We start from the raw sequence: 18727 nt of genomic DNA, 5'->3' as shown, positions 1-18727 counted from the left end.
TGTACGGGGAGAGGAGGAAGGCCCTCTACCTGCCGCCCTCCAAAACAATGAGGACGGTAGCCAAACTACTCTTCTCTAGGGCATGGGAACCTTCTTATCACCTCTGCTTCGGGGTTGTCGAAGTGAACTGGCAGTACTCGCATGCGCGTCGTGAATCGATATGCGATCTTCTATCGCTTTGCTTCGGATGACCTTATTTTTGGAAGCCTAAGCACGTTTCTGCTTTCCGAACTTGAAGCACTTGCATGGAAGGTGTGTCTCCTTCTTTGGGGGTCATGTGATTTAGGATTGGCCTAGCCCTCCTTTTCCTTTGGCACGAGCAACCCCTTTGGGACACTTAAGAGTAGAGGCTACACTTTTATTTTCAGATTCATTTGGGAAGAGAGGCTTCACTAACTCTTTCCTTTCTTAATATGGATGATTTCTTTGCAGTGGACGTTGATGTAGAGGATTTTTGCTTCTCCTTTACTTCCGTTGATGGCACTCATTGATAGAGTGCGGTGGGTGACGATAATGAGAGTAGCCTGCTGCCCTCCCTCTGGTGGCTCTTGATTTACGGTTGGAATGAGAGATGCGAGATGGAGAACTTACTTCTTGGATGTTGATAACGGTGTATTCCCGTAGTAGCACTTCGACAAAGACTGTTAGTGCTTCTTCAATTTCTTCCTCCTCCGTTCTCCAATTGGAGAATTCCCGCAGCCACTCATCCATGGTCGACGACGTGCATCATTTTCAACATTGTAAACTGAAGGGTTCCAAGAAGCCCTCCTCCGTGGGGGCACCAAATGACAAGCACAAGTACAAAACGGACCCCAGCGGCCTCTACGCCAGGACCGTGCACGCCGAACTCATCACGGGGAGTGAACTAGGGACACCACCACCTAGCTTTGAGCGGATAGGAGGCGGACAGTAGCAATGCAATTAACACTAATCACAACACATTGGGAGAGAGAGAGAGAGAGAGAGAGAGAGAGAGAGAGAGAGAGAGAGAGAGAGAGAGAGAGATGGAGACGTAGACGTAGATGAGGAAAACCCCTCGAGATGTGAGGGAAAAACTTGATGCAAGTTGCTATTTACAGAAACCTTCATTTCGACAAGGTGGAGACCGTTGTGATAGAAAGAGAGAGAGAGAGAGAGAGAGAGAGAGAGAGAGAGAGAGAGAGAGAGAGAGAGAGAGAGAGAGAGAGAGAGAGAGAACCTATAGTGCGCTCTCTAGGAAAAATTCACGTGTGCGGAATTCCCACTCCTGTGCATAGCTTGGAGTCAATGTGTGTGCATAGCTTCCCTCTCAAGTGTTGACCCCCCTGATAGTGACCTCTCAGTGCTCTTTTATAGGTGCACGCTTGCTTAGTTTAGGATAATATGATTAGGCTTGGACCCTAATCAGGAGAGACAAAGCAAGGAGCCGGGTCCCAGATGGTTGACCCCTGCTTTGTTTTAGGAGAATTTGAAAATGATATCTCCTAGGTGGGGCTTTGTGACCATCACCTAGAGAGAGGTGGCAATATACAAATGGTTTTTTTACAAAGCTTGGTTGAAAAAAGGAAAATAGATTGTCCTACGGGTTGTTTTATCAGAGAATTGCATCGTGGATGAATTGTCGGTGAATCGTAGGCTTCACTGGTGCGTCGGTGTAGCGCGCTTATAACTTTTGTAGAGAGTAAGATGCCAAGCAAGAGGGACAGTCCCTATGTGGACGCTGAGACAAGGAGGAGGGGGTGGCAGTGGCAGTTTGCAACAACAAGAAAGAAAAGCGTTTTTTTAATCTGGTTTTTTTATAATGCTTCCCTCTTGGGACTAGTTATCACGGCCACGGCTTCGAAAGCCGGCCATCAATGTCTACCACAAACTTGGCACCACTGGACCTCTGCATGAGTATTAGGGTTAAGGATCTTGATACCGCCTTGCTCTATAGGTCTTACATCAAAATTCTATCCTACTCACTACCAAGTCTTTGAGTATTAGTGTTGTTTTTCCATAAGAATCTTTTCACCAATTTTAGGAACTCTTTCCATTTGCATTTGGCGAACTTTAGTAGTGGACCATTGAAGGCTATGCAAGGGAGCATAAACAAATGGAAAACTTTCACTTTGCTTTGGAAGGAAGAAGCACATACTCTCACCTTCACATCTTGATTCTTACCTTATCCAAGACCCAAAGGAATATTTGCTTGTGGGTCACATCCAGCCCCAGAGGGCCCCCCAAGTGTCGAAATTTCTTACCTTTTGAGACTACCTCTCCGGACCACACTGATAGGTCAAACGAGTTAATTTTTATGATAGAGAGATGAATTTAGATTTTTTACTAATATAATTTGACCCAATGCTACAGAAAATGTCTACACAATCTCCAAATCCTTCCTAATCACTTGGGGGAAAGCTTTGAGTAAGAGAAGGGAATCATCCCCCCCATATAGCTTCGCAAGAATTTGGTTGTTGTTGGGTTGAGCCAAACCTTAAGGATCCACTCTTGTGGTGTTGTCTTTGAGCAATGCCACCAATGGATGCAATCCAATGGTGAACATTAGAGAAGCTTGGGCAACCCTCCTTGATCAATCTTTTGACTTTGAATGCACCCACAATCCTCTCATTGAACAAGAGCTCGAATTGGCTATCAACCCCAAGGGTGCTAACCAAATGACACATCCGGTGCCTAAAGCCCAATGATTTCATGAGATCTTTGATCAATGACCATGTTATCTTGTCATAAGCTTTGTCCAAATTCAGCTATAGTAGAATACAATGTTGCTTAGTGATTGCATACTCTATGCCGACCATTGTTCCTAGAATGGTATCATGACCTTCCCTTGATAAACCCATGTTGGTGGGGAGTAATGACCTTGTCTAGGAGGGGAGAGAGCCTAAGGGCTATGCATTTGGAAATAATTTTATAGGCCATTGACATCATAGTAATGGGACACCAATGTTTCAGCTGAGAGCAACAACATTAGAAAAAGTTTGAGGTTAGTTTTTGGCCTTTTAGCGTCTAGAAAGAGAGAATGCTCTCAACCAATGGGAGGAGAGCTTACATTATGGAACTTTTGGAATCACTCCATTTGAAAAATAGTTTTGGATTTTGAAAATGGAAAAAATCTTAGAAAAAGTTTGAGGTTAGTTTTTTGCCTTTTAGCGTCTAGAGAGAGAATGCTCTGAACCAATGGGAGGAAAGCTTCCATTATGGAATTTTCAAAATCATTCCATCTAAAAAATAGTTTTGGATTTTGAAAATGGAAATAATCTTTAAGTAAATGTTCCTTTCCCTCCATGAAACTGCTATTTGTATCGCAAACCTATCCTTTTCACCTTTCCTTTTACCTCTTCTTTCTCCATTATGGGATGTCCTTTGTAAGAAAACAACACGTGGAACTAACATTCAAAAATTGGATTCCCTTCTACATGCTTTGCACCTTGAATGTCCTTTTCAAGAAAACAACATGTGGACATAACGTTCAAAAATTGGATTTCCTTTGCATGCTCTGCATTTCCTTCCGTTCTTGCATTGGTGGCTCAATGTACAATCTATACCAAGTATGTGTGTGTGTGTGTGTGTGTGTGCGTGTTTCCATGTGTGCATTCACAAGTGTCTATGCAAATATAGAGTTGCAAAATAACCTTAGGTATTCAAGGCCATTTTTGCTTGTTCTTTTTTGTATGAGGTATGGCTATAGAGGATCGGAGTGCAAAGCATGGAGTGAGGTTGGGTGAAAGCTTCTTGATTTTTACTATGAATATGACCACACATTGCAAAAGGACACTGAAGTAAGCAGCTAGTGGAGAAAATCTGTGAAGTTGGGCATGCAGACCATGCAAGAGCAGACTGGTGGGTGAGCATGAAAACATCGAATGAATTGGTGGAGGTAGTTACCATACTCATTTGATTGGTATCTCGATATCATCCAATCATGAATTTCAGGCAATACACACATGGCACGTACATGTCCACCAACAGTTTCACTACATGAGCACAAGCCTTACTCTACCAGAAGGTACAACTAGATATCTAGAAATGTTGTCAAATTATGAGAAGTTCTTGCTAAAGATGGAACTCTATATCAAAATCATATGTTGATGTTTTGATGATATGTCCTCACATGCCCCCTCAAATAATAGATCACAACCAAGAACCTATATAGGCAAGACACTAACCAAGTTAGAGACTGCATGCCAAGCCGTATATACTGAGGGAAAACCCATGAACACCTTCTTAGTGATTATCAAACATGCATTATCACATCCAATGCAAAGTGGAGCATGCTCGCCGTAAGCAACCAATGTCCCAACAAGTAAACAAGCATGTGAAACTATCCACACACACACACACACACACACACACACACACACACACACACACACACACACACACACACACACATGCACATGCACATGGATATGAGTCTATAATTTAGATATATGTTGAGATATATGTATGTATACATGTATGCATGATGAACGCAGAGCTTAAGATTCCTAAGAGCTATTTCTCTTTTGAATTGACACCTAAATATAATACATCCATGTAAGTGTGGATCTTCTTGGTGCACACCCATTCATTTGGATGCGTTCCACAAGGGCCAATCTAGAAATGTAGGATACAAAGGCCTTGTTGCTAGAAGAGGTGGTCCAAGTAGCACATTCTCTCCTTTGAGAGCTTGGTATACTTGCATCAATGTGGGACAAGACTTTGGTGAAGGATTGTAGAACATGAGTGCCAGATGCAAGCCGAAGGAAGCTCAAGGCACACAAAGAGAGTGTGTTACTTAGTGTGCAATGGAAAGATAGATAGCCCTAGAGTGATGGGCGTATATACAATGCACGGGGGAAAAAAACCTCCTAAAGAGGGAAAAAATGCCCCGGCGGTCCTAGTGTGTTCATACACATCACTACCACATGTAGATGGTAACAAATCCCCCCTGGAGTGATGCGGTGAATGAGAGCTGGCACATGAGTAAAGGGAAGTGCGATGCCCTGAGGACATGATCATTCCACAAAGGGGAGTAAGCCCAAAGATTTGCAGAAAGCTTCGAGCTTCTCACGAGACAATGCCTTTGTGAAAAGATCTGCAAGGTTGTCCTGTGTTGGCACATAAGCCAAGCTGATCTCTCTTGCTGAGAGCCTCTCCCTGACATAGTGGTAATGCACCTCAATGTGCTTTGTGCGAGCGTGAAAAACTGGGTTCCTCGCAACTGCCAATGCGCTTTGACTGTCAATGTAGATATAGTGTTGGCAGTATCATGTAGACTCAACTTTGAACCTGTTTCCATGGGAGTGGCAATAGATTTGCAATCCTCAAGTCCAAACTTACATAGCAATGTCTCTATGTAACTTTTTTGACACAAGGCAATACCACCATCACACTACTTAAACTGTATGCCCAAATAATGATGCAACAACCCCAAATCTTTCATCTTGAAAGTAGCATTTAAATCAGCCTTAAATTCAGCAATATGTCTCTCATTTGGTCCAGTGATCAGCAAATCATCTACATGAAGAACCACAATGAGAAGTACATCACCCTCACGCTTTACATACAATGTGCTTTCTGTTGGATTGTTACGAAAGCCTCGTTTGACCAAATGAGTGTCAGCTTTCTCATACCAAGCACGAGGAGATTGCTTCAACCCATACAAAGCCTTCTTACATCTGCACAATTTTTCCTCTTGTCCTTTTATGACAAAACCTCGAGGGTGCGTTACATAAACTTCCTAAAATATGTCACCATTCAAGAAAGCAATAACAATGTCTGATTGATGTATATACCAACCAAAATGAGCTGCCAATGCACATAGAAAATGCACAGTAGTCATACGACAAGTGGGAGCAAAGGTCTCTTCATAATCTATGCCTTTTTGCTGTGCATAACCCTTTGCAACAAGTCGGAGCCTTATGGCGATTGATCCCACCATCTGGCTTGCGTTTCAACTTGTAAACCCACTTCATACCAATGGTCTTTTTTCCAGGAGGCAAATCACATAAAGTCCATGTTTCATGTTCTATAAGTGCATCATATTCTGATTGCATGGCAGCCATCCAATTTTCTAAATTCTGTGCTTCTTCAAAAGGCAGAGGCTCCTCAACATCATGTAAGCTAGACACAGCCAAAGCATAACAATCTGATGCATAAGATGCATGGTGAGAGCCTGAACGAGTACGACTAGACAAAGGTGCATCCAATTTACTGTCACACAAAGTGTGCACCAGCCATTTTGGCATACCTCTAGCCTGCTCATTTTCAGCCCTTTCCTCATCAAGTATATCATGTACATCTGCAGTAATAGGCTGATCTGTAACATTTTCAGAAACCCCCATAGGCAATACATTTTCCTCATTGGAACTTACATTCGTATTTCCACCACTGAAAAGAGGCAACAAAGTGTCATAAATGTCCTGTGAGCTTAGATTATTGTCTCTAGTACATGACAGCAAGGGCTGAACAGAATTTTCCACAAACACTACATCTTGTGAAACCAGAATACGTTTTGTTTGCAGATGATACAACCTGTAACCTTTGCTTTCAGCACTATAACCAACAAAAATACATTTGACAGCCTTATCATCCAATTTTTTGCGCTGTGTTTGTGGCATGCCAAACAGCCAAAAACACGCATGTGCTCAATAGAAGGCTTTCTATCATGCCATGTTTCATATGAAGAAATAGACTGCAAAGCTTTCGTAGGACACATGTTAAGTACATAAGTGGCACACATGATGGCCTCAAGCCAAAAACAATGCGGCAAAGCTTGACTTTTGATCATACATCGTGCCATTTTTGTAAGTGTCCTGTTTTTCCTCTCACCAACACCATTTTTCTGAGGTGTATAAGGCACTGTACATTGGTGTTTTATCCCACGACTAGCCAGAAATGCATTGAATTCATGAGACATATACTCCCCCCCTCGATACGAATGAAGGGTGTCCATAGTACATTTCAAGACATTTTCAGCCATAGCCAGAAAATGTTTGAAGCACATAAAAACTTCGGACTTTGCTTTAAGCGGAAATACCCATGCATGCCTGGAGTAATCATCAATGAAAGTCACCAAGTAAAGGTAATTGCCCAAGGATGGAGTTTGCATGGGCCCATAAACATCACTATGCACAAGCTGCAACCTGCATGTGGCCTGAACTGAACCATCCTTTGGAAACTTATAACGTTGCACCTTACCCAAAATACAGCCTTCACAAACATGTTTGACAGGTGCTTCAAGAGGCGGCAAAGAAGCAACCATATCATATTTCTGCAAACTTAGCAAACTCGCAATATTCAGAGGACCAAAACGTGCATTCCAAAGTTTTGCATCTAAAATAGCCCTTGAATCTGCAGCAGCATTTGCAAAATTTTGTCCGCACTTGCATCCAAAGTGAGCTTATATACCCCACGAAATAAAAGGCCAGATGCAACAATTTCATCACCAAAACTGAGATCATGAACTGTACATCTATCATCCACAAATTTGACTACAAGTCCAAGTCTAGCAAGTGCGAATACAGACAAGAGATTCTTCCTGATCCCAGGTACATAAAGTGCATCAACAAGTGTGAAGGAGCTGCCATTTGCAGTAGTAAGCACAATATTTTCAACTCCCTGAACCGGATAAGAGGCATTGTTGGCACAAGTGACTGATTTCCCATGAGGGACAAACTCGAGAGAGGTGAACAATTCACGATGTGAGGTAGTGTGCTTTGTAGCACCACTGTCGAAATACCACACATGTGAATCTGCAGCAACTGACAAGCATGCATCATGGACAACAGGATTTTAAGTGCACTCTGCACTAAAAGCCCATTCAGCATCAACATTAGCATTACAGTCTCCTTTTACAGAAGACTCAACAATGGCTGCATTTGTAGTGGAACCAACATTTGCAGTGGAACCACCCTCTTTCTTCTTAGCCTCTTTGGCCTGCAACTTAGGACTGCTTGATCAAGTGATCATTAGCTTTACAATAATGGCAACGCATCTTCTTTTTGCCTTTATCACCAGAATTTCTAGACGAATTGCTGCCAGCAGAAGCATTAGGAACAGAAGTTTTGCCACTCGCAGCACAACCATAAGAAGTGGCTGCATTATTGTTACCACCCTTTCTTTGAGAAGCAATAAAAGCCTGTTCAACTGCACGCTGCCTAGTCCTGTTTTTTGTGGAAAGTTACTCTTGCAACAACAATGTGCATAATGCATCAAACTTGACAACTTTAGGATTTCCTTGGGTCATCAGTCTCCACGTACTAGCAAAAGTCTGGTAGGAATCTGGTAAGGCATCAAGAACATTCTACACAAGGGAACTGCCTGAAATGACTTCACCTGCAGAAATAAGCTGCTCATTGATATCCTTGACACCAGCAAGGAATGTGTCCATACCATCTTCCTCATGCATAATCTTCGACTCCAGCTGTTTACGCAGCAAAGCAATTTTAGCCTCATTGCGACTTGCATAAAGACCAGCCAATATATCCCAAGCCTGTTTTGCAGATTTTGCTGAACGGATGTGAGGAACAATGGTGCGCTTCACAGACAACACAATCAAATCATGAGCTTGCGCATCCTTTACATCCCAACGAGCTTGTTCTACCGTAGGCAAAACAAATCTAATAGAAGCAATCCTTGCAGCAAGACCTGCAATATCCTCAACATCGCCTGCATCCTCAGAACCAGGACGTACATCAATGCCCCGCACAATATTCCAGACGCCCTTTGACACAAGAACATGTTGCATCATGTAAGCCCACATACGGTAATTGTCCCCATCCAACCTGCCCTTAGCAGCAAACATCTTGAACACATCTGTGTTGTTGTCAGTCATGGTAAATGTTGCACCTGATGTGAAAACTACCCGAAAATAGGAGAAACGGAGCGAGAACAACACGTTCTATATAGCACAAACCGTAGAAGATTGTAAGGCACCTGTCATGCAGAAAACGACAATGACAAAAATTATGCACAAAATGACAAAATAGCCTGTGCAGTACTGCCTGTAGTGGAAACAGAGGCGAAAATGAGCCCGAATCAAAAATCTGAGCAGACTGAGCTCTACGAGTCATCCCAAAATTTTTGTCGACCTGCGAAAGCTTGCCAAAGCTCACTGAAATTGGAGAAAGTGAGCAGGCGTGTGCTGGAGCAGCTGGCAACCAAGCCCGAGAGGATGCAACCTGCTCTGATACCAATTGTTGAAATTAGGGTTGCAGAGAAACGCACACAGCTTGGAGAAGATGAAGGAAGCTCAAGGCACACAATAAAGAGTGTGTTACTTATTGTGCAATGGAAATATAGATAGCCCTAGAATGATGGGCGTATATACAATGCACGGGGGAAAAAAACCTCCTAAAGAGGGAAAAAATGCCCCGACGGTCCTAGTGTGTTCACACACATCACTACCACATGTATATGGTAACAAGATAGGTCTCCATTGATTCTTTTGTAGACTATTTATGCTGGTGCAAGGGAGTTGGTCTCTTTGGTGAAGCATCCATGCATAGTCACGATTCAGTCTTTGTCATTGCAAACTAAATTTTTTCACAACAAGATGGCCGTATATGATCTCAAGAGCCAAGTACTCCAAAGCTATACACATTTGCACTATCAGTGAAGCTACTAGTATAAACAACCTCAAGTGCAATATAGCCCGATGTCCCCACAAGCATCGGTCCACATCCCTTTTTCAAAAAAATATTGGAAACTGCTAATGGTTGCTGAAATAGAGAAGTCTCAACAATAAGAGATTATAGCTTTATTCATCCAAACCCTGAACTTTGTCTACGTTATTGGGCTTCATTAATTTCTTTTAATGTAGCATTTTGGGTTGTCTACTTATGATTGGAGTGCCAAGATTTATTTTTTTTCTTGATGGGGTCTTTAGAGTCTCTAATAATTGCAAATACATTACAGCAATACAAAATTTGAAGAGACATAGAAATGCCTTCATTTTTTGGTCAAATTTTGCAGCAATGTATGAGTCTTGGTTTGAAAGTTTAAACTAAAATCTTTGTTGTGGTGTACATCAAAGATTTGGCATTTGAATTTTTATAGTTGGGAAGCGAGGGCCCATTCACAAGTCAACATTCATCAGATAAAAAAAGCCAACCACTCCATCATTTTCATGGTAGTAATGAAAGAGAAGTATTGGTGGAAAGGAATGTATAGAGATGTATCGTTTGTGGAGTCTGCTAAAACCTATTAAATGTATTCAAATGTGCGTCATCATGATGGGTTGCTCCCTACTTACCCATTGGCCATACATTATAAGTGGGTAGTATATTTGGTTATTATGCCATTGGGCTTATGGAAAATGAGATACATAGTGCTTGAACGTGAAGAATTAACCAACCAAGTTGAAGGTTCATTGAAGGTCGTGCTTTAAGAACAAAAGGCACGGAAGGGCTATGTAAGTTCCTCTTGGATAATGTAATTAGCCATTATGGCTGCGTTGGAAAAATAACAGACAAGGGTGAGTTGGATGCTGACAAAGCAAAGGAATTTTCCTCTAGGTAGGGCATTAAACTTGCTCTCACTACTGCATACAATCCTGAAGGAAATGGAAAATCAGATCGTGGGCATCCTTGTATCATTAAAACTTTGGCTGAGGCTTGCAAGGGAAAATTGGGAGAGTGGCCTAGATTATTGCCTACTAATGCTTTATGGGCTGATCGTACAACTCATAGCTCAATTACTGGCTATATGCCTTTTGAGTTGATGTATGGTCAGAAACTTGTAATGCCAATTGAGGATGTAATTCTCACATGGACTTATTACCTGGGGAGGAAGGAATGAGTAGAGAAGACCTTCTTTGCTTTGCGCATACAACAATTACAAGAAAGAAGGCCTCAGATTGCAGTAGAATGATTGAAAGATGAAAGGTTAAAAAATAAGGACAAATTTGATAAGAGACATAGGCTCAACCCTATTGAGAAGGTGATTGGGTGTTGGTGTATGACAACAGTCTTGAAAACCATCATTCAACGATAAGAAAGCTTTCAAAGAGATGTTTTGGTCCTTATGTGGTGAAGCATGTACATGGAAATGCAACTTATACCTTGCATGAGTTGGATGGGATAGAAATGAAGATTCCCATCACAGGGAAAAGAATCAAGTTATTTAAAATAAGAGGTGATATAGATCCCTTGGTTCACAAAAGAGTCAAAATGAAGGCTCTGATGAAAAAGTTATGGGTGAGGCCGAAGAAAGAGAGGAAAATGTTTTAGATTTTTTTGAAAGCGATAATGAAATTGACATGTATGTTGACTTAAATGGAGACTGAACTTGCAAAAAGATATGTGTAGCACATGTCGGAGGATGTGCAGGTTTAAAGGGGATGGATGTCGTGCCATGGCACATGTATGATGTGAAACAAAAGATATCTACCTCACAATTAATGATTTTGATGTGTGGAACCAAATGCTACAATGTACATAGTGTGATATATGTGAAAATTGATGCCACGGTTGTAGGTGTATACATACCTTGCCAGCCAGGCAGGGCCTAGGACATGGCAGTTTTGCATGTTTTATCATATTAAAATATGTATACTTTGCTTTACAAATGTACAAATGTCATGTGTTTCAAAGTGGCACGCTCGTTTTGTCTAGAAAGTTTTATGCGGGCGGTCTCGACTAGAAATAGCAGGTTTTATGCGTGGGCATAAAAGACGTGTCCAAAATGATTTCCAAGTGGGAAAATGAGTTTCAATATGAAATTTGAGCTTAATGGGAATTTCCCACAAATTTAGGGACTTTCCCAGCTTGTTTGCGCATTTTACGGACAAAAAAGAACATTTGTGGACTAAAATGGGGTAAAAATAGTCATTAAATGGTCCAAAAAAGCCCAAAAATACCAAAAAAGGGCTCAAAGTTCCACATCAATGATGGTTCCATTGTTTCTCAAGCTAAGAGTGAAGTTATAGAGCCAAGAATGATCTCATTTGGGCATCTAAGCAAGGAGATACATCCATTCAAATTCAAGGTCATAGCGTAGTGTCGTGCTGCTTCCACTACATGTTCGAGGCTATGAGGCTCCCAATTAGGTTTCCCCTCTTCAAAAAATCACTTAGGATTCTCCAATGAATATCTGTACCTTCCATGAAATGACTACAACAAAGAATTGAAGCGTTCATTAGGGTTTTAATCAAGGAAAAAGAGCACTGCATTTGTGTAATTGGGAGCAATGCTACACCAAATCATCACACACCCAATTGGGCTTTCAAAGTCCACCTTTTATTTCACCTTGGGATGCAAGCATGCCATGAATCAAAAGGCTTGCAGGTTTACTCTAATAGGTGAAGAGTGCTAAGGAGGGTGCTGGTTTTTGGTGGCCCTCTATTGTACTGGATGTGCACTATTGGTGCAAGACATGCCACGAATGTCAGACCATGGGAAAAAGATGACTGATAGACGAGTCACAGGGAGGTATCATAGCCCCTAAAATGATTTTGAGAAGTGGGGTCTGCATGCCATTGATCCACTCCCAAAGTTGATGAGCGGTAAGAAGTATATTTTAGTAGCCATTGACTATCTCACCAAGTGGTTCCATGCCAAGAAGGTTAAAGAGTTGAATGCTCATACAGTGGCCCATTTTGCCTTGGGTGATCATTTTTTATAGAGGTCAATGTTTTCAAAGCAATTTGGTGCACGCATTAGTTGAGAAGCTAGGCATTCAACATCAGTTTTCCTCACCCTATCACCCCCAATGCAATGGTCTAGCGGAGACTTCCAATGGGTAGATCATCAAAAGTGTTCAAATAGGAGATGGAGTGCGAAACTAATCTTAAAAAATTCTTGTGGGAATATAGGACGTCCTACAAGGTGGCCACAAATTTTACTCCATTTAAGTTGGTTTATGGCAAAGAAGTGGTACTACCAGTGCATGCACAACTAGGAGCATTGAAGGGTAAGTGGCAAGTCAATGCCACTCACTAGTATTTTTTGTAGGACCAGATTGCTCATCTTGAAGCCTTGCAAACAAACAAAGAGGTAGTGGAAGATTTCTATGTGAAACAGTAAAAGAAGAAGGTTATGAAGTTCAACCTAAACCTTCCAAACAAGAAGATACAGTAAGGTGACCCAGTAATGAAATATAAAAGCTACCTTGACTTCACTTTCCAAAAGAAGTTTAAGAAGAAGTGAGCAAGTCCATACAAGGTGCATAAGGATTTTTCGAATGAGACATATCAGTTGGTGTGAACAAATGGAAAGCTTCTTTGGCATAGGGTGAATGGTGTGCGACTCAAACTGTACTTTAAGAGGGGTTTAGTGCGAGATGTGCATGTGCATCAAATTTTGGTGAAAGGGGTTGGGAAAGCAACCTGAAGAAGGATAGCATGCAATGGGAATAGAGCCTCGTAAATTCCTTGCCCATATAGTTGCAGTCTTTTAGTTTACTCAGTCGTTTGCTAGGTTGTAGTTTCAAGTTCAATAAGTGTTTTTTGGTTGAACATGAAATGTTCAATGAGGGGGTTGGAAAGTGATGGTGCAAATTAGATAGTCAGTGCTATGAGAAGGATAAAGCAATACTATGGGAATTTGTAGGTGCAAGCCAAAGGGGAAACAAAATCAGAAGATCCAGGGCAGACAGGTGATTGAAGGTGTGTATGCACTATGTGGTGTTTCAGGCCAAGATGCTTTGGTATGGGGCCTATCAAAGGTGGCTAGCCAAAGTGTCCAAAGTGCTATAAAGGTGGTCCTTGAAGTTATCTCCAAGCTAGTCTAGACGATTCCTCAATTGGATATGAAGAGAAAGATATTGCAGTTTGAATGTGGAGGTGCTTTGCAATTCCCCGTCGGGTGGATAGGTGAGGTAGAGCCTTGAAGTGTAGGTGATGATGCTAGGTTTTGAGTGCTCACATTTGAAGGAGTACGAGCAGAAGTGCGACGCGAGAGAGAGAGTGCGAGAAGAAGAGCACGACGATATGGTGAACTCGCTCTTTTGTAATGTGTAGAGCATAGTGAGTTCTTATTAGGTTTTTACAAAAGAATATGTGTACATACCTGGCGGCCCGCCCACTTACCTGGGCGACCACATTGGGCTTTATACCCCAACAACCTCCCACTTAAAGTCCAATGTGGTACTTTAAGTGTGAGAGAAGCTACTATACAAGCTAATATACAAGAGATGTAGAGAAGTGATGTACTACCCTACACCTAACTGCTTGTGAAAATGCGCAAAGCTCTCTGAGGGAAGTCTTTTTGTAAGTAGATCAACAGGATTTTCTGTGGTGTAAACTTTGACAAGCTGAATTTGCTTATCCTCGAGCATTTCCCTGATGAAATGATACTTGACATCCACATGCTTTGTCTTTGAGTGATAAACTGGATTGCGAGCCAATTGTATAGCACTCTGACTATCACAATATAACAAAGGCATCTCTTCTTTGATTCCCAAATTTGTTACTAGTCGATTAAGCCAAATTGATTCTTTGCATGCCTCTGATGCTGCAACATATTCAGCCTTTGTAGTAGATTGAGTAACACAATCTTGTAATCTAGAACTCCATGATACTGCTCCACCAGCCAATGTAAAGACATACCCTGACGTAGACCTTCGGTTGTCTAAGTCACCTGCATAATCTGAGTCTGTAAAACCCTTTACACTTAGCTCCTGACTCACATAGCATATACGCATACTCTTTGTAGCTTTCAGGTATCTCAATATTCCTTTCACTGCCTCCCAATGTTTCTTGCCTTGGTTTGACATGTATCGACTTACTACTCCCACTGCAAATGCAATGTCTGGGCGAGTAGCAATCATTGCATACATCAAACTACCCACTGCAGACACATATGGAATCTTATCCATTTCAGCCTGTTCTTCGTCAGACACAGGACAATCTTGTTTGCTAAGTGTCACATATGGTGGCAATGGAACACTCAATGCCTTTCCCTTCTCCATATTGAAACGTTGCAAAACCTTGTCAATATACTCTGTTTGAGATAACCAAATCAACTTATTTGATCTGTCTCTCTCAATGCGCATACCAAGTATATGACTTGCCTCACCCATGTCTTTCATGTCAAACGATTTTGCCATCTTTGACGTCAAACTGAAATTTCTTCCAAGTGCTTGCCAACAATCAACATGTCATCCACATACAAAATAAGGATCAGCCAACTGCCATCCTAGCATAAACTTGTGGAACTTATGGTACCATGCCCTCGGTGATTGTTTTAAGCCATAAAGACTTTTTAACAACTGCCATACCAAATATTCGTTGCCTTTCGCAACAAACCCTTCTGGCTGCTGCATGTAAATTTCCACATCTAAATCAATATGCAAGAACACTGTCTTGACATCCATTTGGTGCAACACCAAATCTAATATGGCAACCAATGCAAGAAAGCATCTCAATGTAGTCATCTTGACCACCGGAGAGAAGACTTCATCAAATTCAATTCCTTGTTCTTGCTTAAAGCCCTTGGCAACAAGCCTTGCTTTGTACTTTAGTTGACTATCATGAGCGGTGATCTTATACCTGTAAACCCATTTACAAGATAGAGCCTTTTTGACTTGTGGTAATTTAACTAGCTTCCATGTCTGGTTTTTATGCAGAGCTGTCATCTTTGACTGCATGGCCTATTGCCATTCCCGAAGTCCTTCATTTGCACTGCTTCCTTGTAACATGAAGGCTCATTGCAACCAGTCAACATGGCATAGTTCATAGATGGAACAAACCGATCAGGAGGTTGCGTGATACGTCCAGATCTATGCAAAATAGGTGGCTCAGGCTCAGCCACAACCTCGTAGAGAGACCCGGGAATAGGCACCTTCTTTGCTCCTAGTGGTATTTCGGCCCCCGGGTCATATCTGACCTTTTTTGTCACCCACTCGATAAGCCTTGAACAGTTTGCCCCGCCTCCTGTTAACTCGTTAAGGGCTTCCACGCTATGACCTATCCGGGTCTTGTTAGGCGGCATTCCCAAGGCCCAATTAACTAGCCCGCTAGGGTCCGCGTTGAGCCTTTCAATAAGAAATGGATTGCGGCGCGTAACCGTTCTGGGTGTCTGTATAAAGAGGAAGCGCCTCCTCCCCCCACTAGATCGATCCACGTCAGGCCACCTCCAGTTGGCCGTAAAAAGTGAGTGGGCGCCGGCCTTAACCGACATAGCAGGCCTCCCTTTAGCCTCCACAGTTACCCTCTCGTTGGAGAGAAACCTTTTTAGTATGCTGGCAGCCACATTACTCGGTTGTCGAGTAACATCTGGGAAGAGCAGCAAGTTCTTACCTTCAACCAGTGTTAGCTCAAATCTATTTGCTATCCGGCTCACGTCCAGGCTCTCACACGTCTCCCCTAGTATGTGCTCCAATAGCGCAGTTAGGGTCGAATTTCCCGTGGCCACGGGCCCCCACAGAAAGAGACTAAACTGATCGCGGGTATCTAATGTGAAGACTAGCCTCAGGAAGGCTCTCAACAAGTTTAACTTTAGGACGTCTCCATCCATCAGGGTAAGGAGGAAGCTTTTCTGGATGGGGGTCATTGGTGTACACATATCCAGCTCAATACCCGCATAGCTCGTGCAGACCCACAAGGGACTGGGCGGGTGTAACAACGGCGCTAACTCGTGAGGAACAAGTACTCCGTTGAGAAAGGGGAGCCCTGAATCAACCATCCTGGCCCGCTTAAGGAGCCGGCGCAGGCGCTCCTCTACTGATTTAAGAAGATGTTGGGAGCTCATTCTCTTCCTTTGGGGTCGTGTGAACGCAGCCCCCATTCCCTTCATTTCTTCCTCTATCTTATTTAGTATCTCGTAAGCCCATCCGGGCGGACTATCCCACCTTTGATCTTTATACTCATACCACTGCTCGTCCGGAAGCAGGTAGGCCCAGGTATCCTTAAACCGATCGGCCAGTAACGCCCCAATGTGGGCGTCCAGTTCGAGGTCCAACTCAGCCGTATCTCCTCCATATTCGCCTGCCTGCTCATCCGCTCGTTTTTCAAGGATTCTCAAGAGATCGAGCTCCTTTTCCTTCTCAAAGGGGGGATCGCAAAGATAGCGAGCTTGAAAGAGGAGGGTCTCCTTTTGCATAGCCCGGTTACCCATTACCTGCCCATAAAGATTGTTCCACCAGGTCCCTTTAAGAATAGGCGCTCTAACCTCAGTTACGCAGCCCTCCTGGGCAGGCCAGAGAGGACGCGGGAACACGCCTAATCCGGCCAAGGGGGCCCTCTTATAGACCTCACGGCCCTCTCCCAATATTGTTATTATCCCACTGGAAAAATACTCTACACGGGCGCCTGCTAAACACAAACCGCCCTTCATAGGTTTCTCCCAGAGGGGAATCCCCCACCCCCAAAGATGGAGGCCGCCCGAGGGAGTCCTTTCCTGTATAAAGGAATCGTCATTCCCAAGGTAGTCTCTAATAGCGTGCGCAACAAAGGGATCATCAACATCTATAAGGCCAATTCCATGAGGGAGCGAACTCACATCCAGCCCTATAGACCCTCTGGGATGTGGTGCCCTTACCGCGCACTCTCCTACCAAATCCTCTCTGATCACCCTTCATTCCTTTTCTGCCGGGAGACGCTGTTTACCCTTCTGGAAAAACAGGTGGCACCCGCAGTTCAAAAGGTCGCTGATCAACTCAAACTCTAAATACGACAGGGGGATCAAGCATTGAGCTAGTGGCCCCCCTTCTGTTCTATCAACCATTAGTTATCTACCTCCACCTGCTTTTATGCCCGGTTAATGAAATCCCATGCAGAAGGCGGCGGAAAAATGGATGGGCACGATCTTCACGCGCCGCTTAGGATCCCGTTGCCGAGCCCTCCTTTCTGCCTCTGGGATTTTTACGTATCGTAGGATCATGACCTCTTGGTCCCCCTCAACGCCGCTTGCAATAGGGAAAATCATTGGGGTAACCAGGGATATTTCAAGGATCTGGGCGGCGTCCGCCGCTGGCCCCGGGAAAAGGTGCAGCCCCTTTACACCAACACTGATTTTACACACCAATGATATTGACTTTAGGGACTTCACCATTATTTTGTGCAACTAGCGGCATAGGGTTTTGGATTGGTTGCTGTATCTACCCATTAAATTGTCCTTGCCCTCTTTCTCTGTTGAACAGCAGAAGATACATACCCCGTCTTTCCTTAGGTGGATGTGGACTATCGGGAGCATAATGACCTTCTTTTCCACAGTTATAACATCAGCCAACTGCCTTTTCCTCCTATGGGCCGTCTCATGTCCATCACGCTTAAACATAACTCCTGCATTTGCTCAAAACAATCCTACATTGTATGTACCTAGTGTTGTGGAACAATATCCATACCTCAATTTTCTTGATTCTCATCCTACACTGCATCATGAGGACTCTGTAATTGAGTAGGAACCTTCATGTCATAGCCCATCATACCCTGCTTGATCTTTCTACTCTTGGATCGTGCAATTGCCCCTGCACCATTGTAATGTTTTGGGCTTTCAAAGTCCACCTTTTATTGCACCTTGGGATGCAAGCATGCCATGAATCAAAAGGCTTGCAGGTTTACTCTAATAGGTGAAGAGTGCTAAGGAGGGTGCTGGTTTTTGGTGGCCCTCTATTGTACTGGATGTGCACTATTGGTGCAAGACACGCCACGAATGTCAGACCATGGGAAAAAGATGACTGATAGACGAGTCACAGGGAGGTATCATAGCCCCTAAAATGATTTTGAGAAGTGGGGTCTGCATGCCATTGATCCACTCCCAAAGTTGATGAGCGGTAAGAAGTATATTTTAGTAGCCATTGACTATCTCACCAAGTGGTTCCATGC

At 43.1% G+C, this 18727-nt stretch overlaps 1 protein-coding gene across 1 annotated transcript; it reads right to left on the bottom strand.

Moving 5' to 3' along the window:
- Positions 1 to 9533: 9533 nt before the first annotated feature.
- LOC147452204 (uncharacterized) lies at positions 9534 to 17018 on the bottom strand. The gene is made up of 2 exons (XM_086519217.1): positions 15744 to 17018; positions 9534 to 9683 (listed from the first exon to the last, which is right to left on the bottom strand). The coding sequence occupies exons 1-2, from the start codon at positions 17016 to 17018 to the stop codon at positions 9534 to 9536; spliced, it is 1425 nt and encodes a 474-aa protein (XP_086375343.1).
- Between the last annotated feature and the right edge of the window lie 1709 nt (positions 17019 to 18727).

This window comes from Adiantum capillus-veneris, chromosome 8, assembly GCF_014529385.1.
Source record: "Adiantum capillus-veneris isolate H3 chromosome 8, ASM1452938v2, whole genome shotgun sequence".
NCBI classification, from domain to species: domain Eukaryota; kingdom Viridiplantae; phylum Streptophyta; class Polypodiopsida; order Polypodiales; family Pteridaceae; genus Adiantum; species Adiantum capillus-veneris.
Note: the sequence above shows the minus strand (reverse complement) of the source record. Positions and strands in the feature narration are given on the sequence as shown.

Coding starts and splice junctions, on each gene's coding strand:
- LOC147452204 (XM_086519217.1), bottom strand. CDS start 17,018: ATGGGTAACCGGGCTATGCAAAAGGAGACCCTCCTCTTTCAAGCTCGC. Junction 9,684..15,743: donor TACCACTAGGAGCAAAGAAG/GTGCCTATTCCC, acceptor TCTCTATTTCAG/CAACCATTAGCAGTTTCCAA.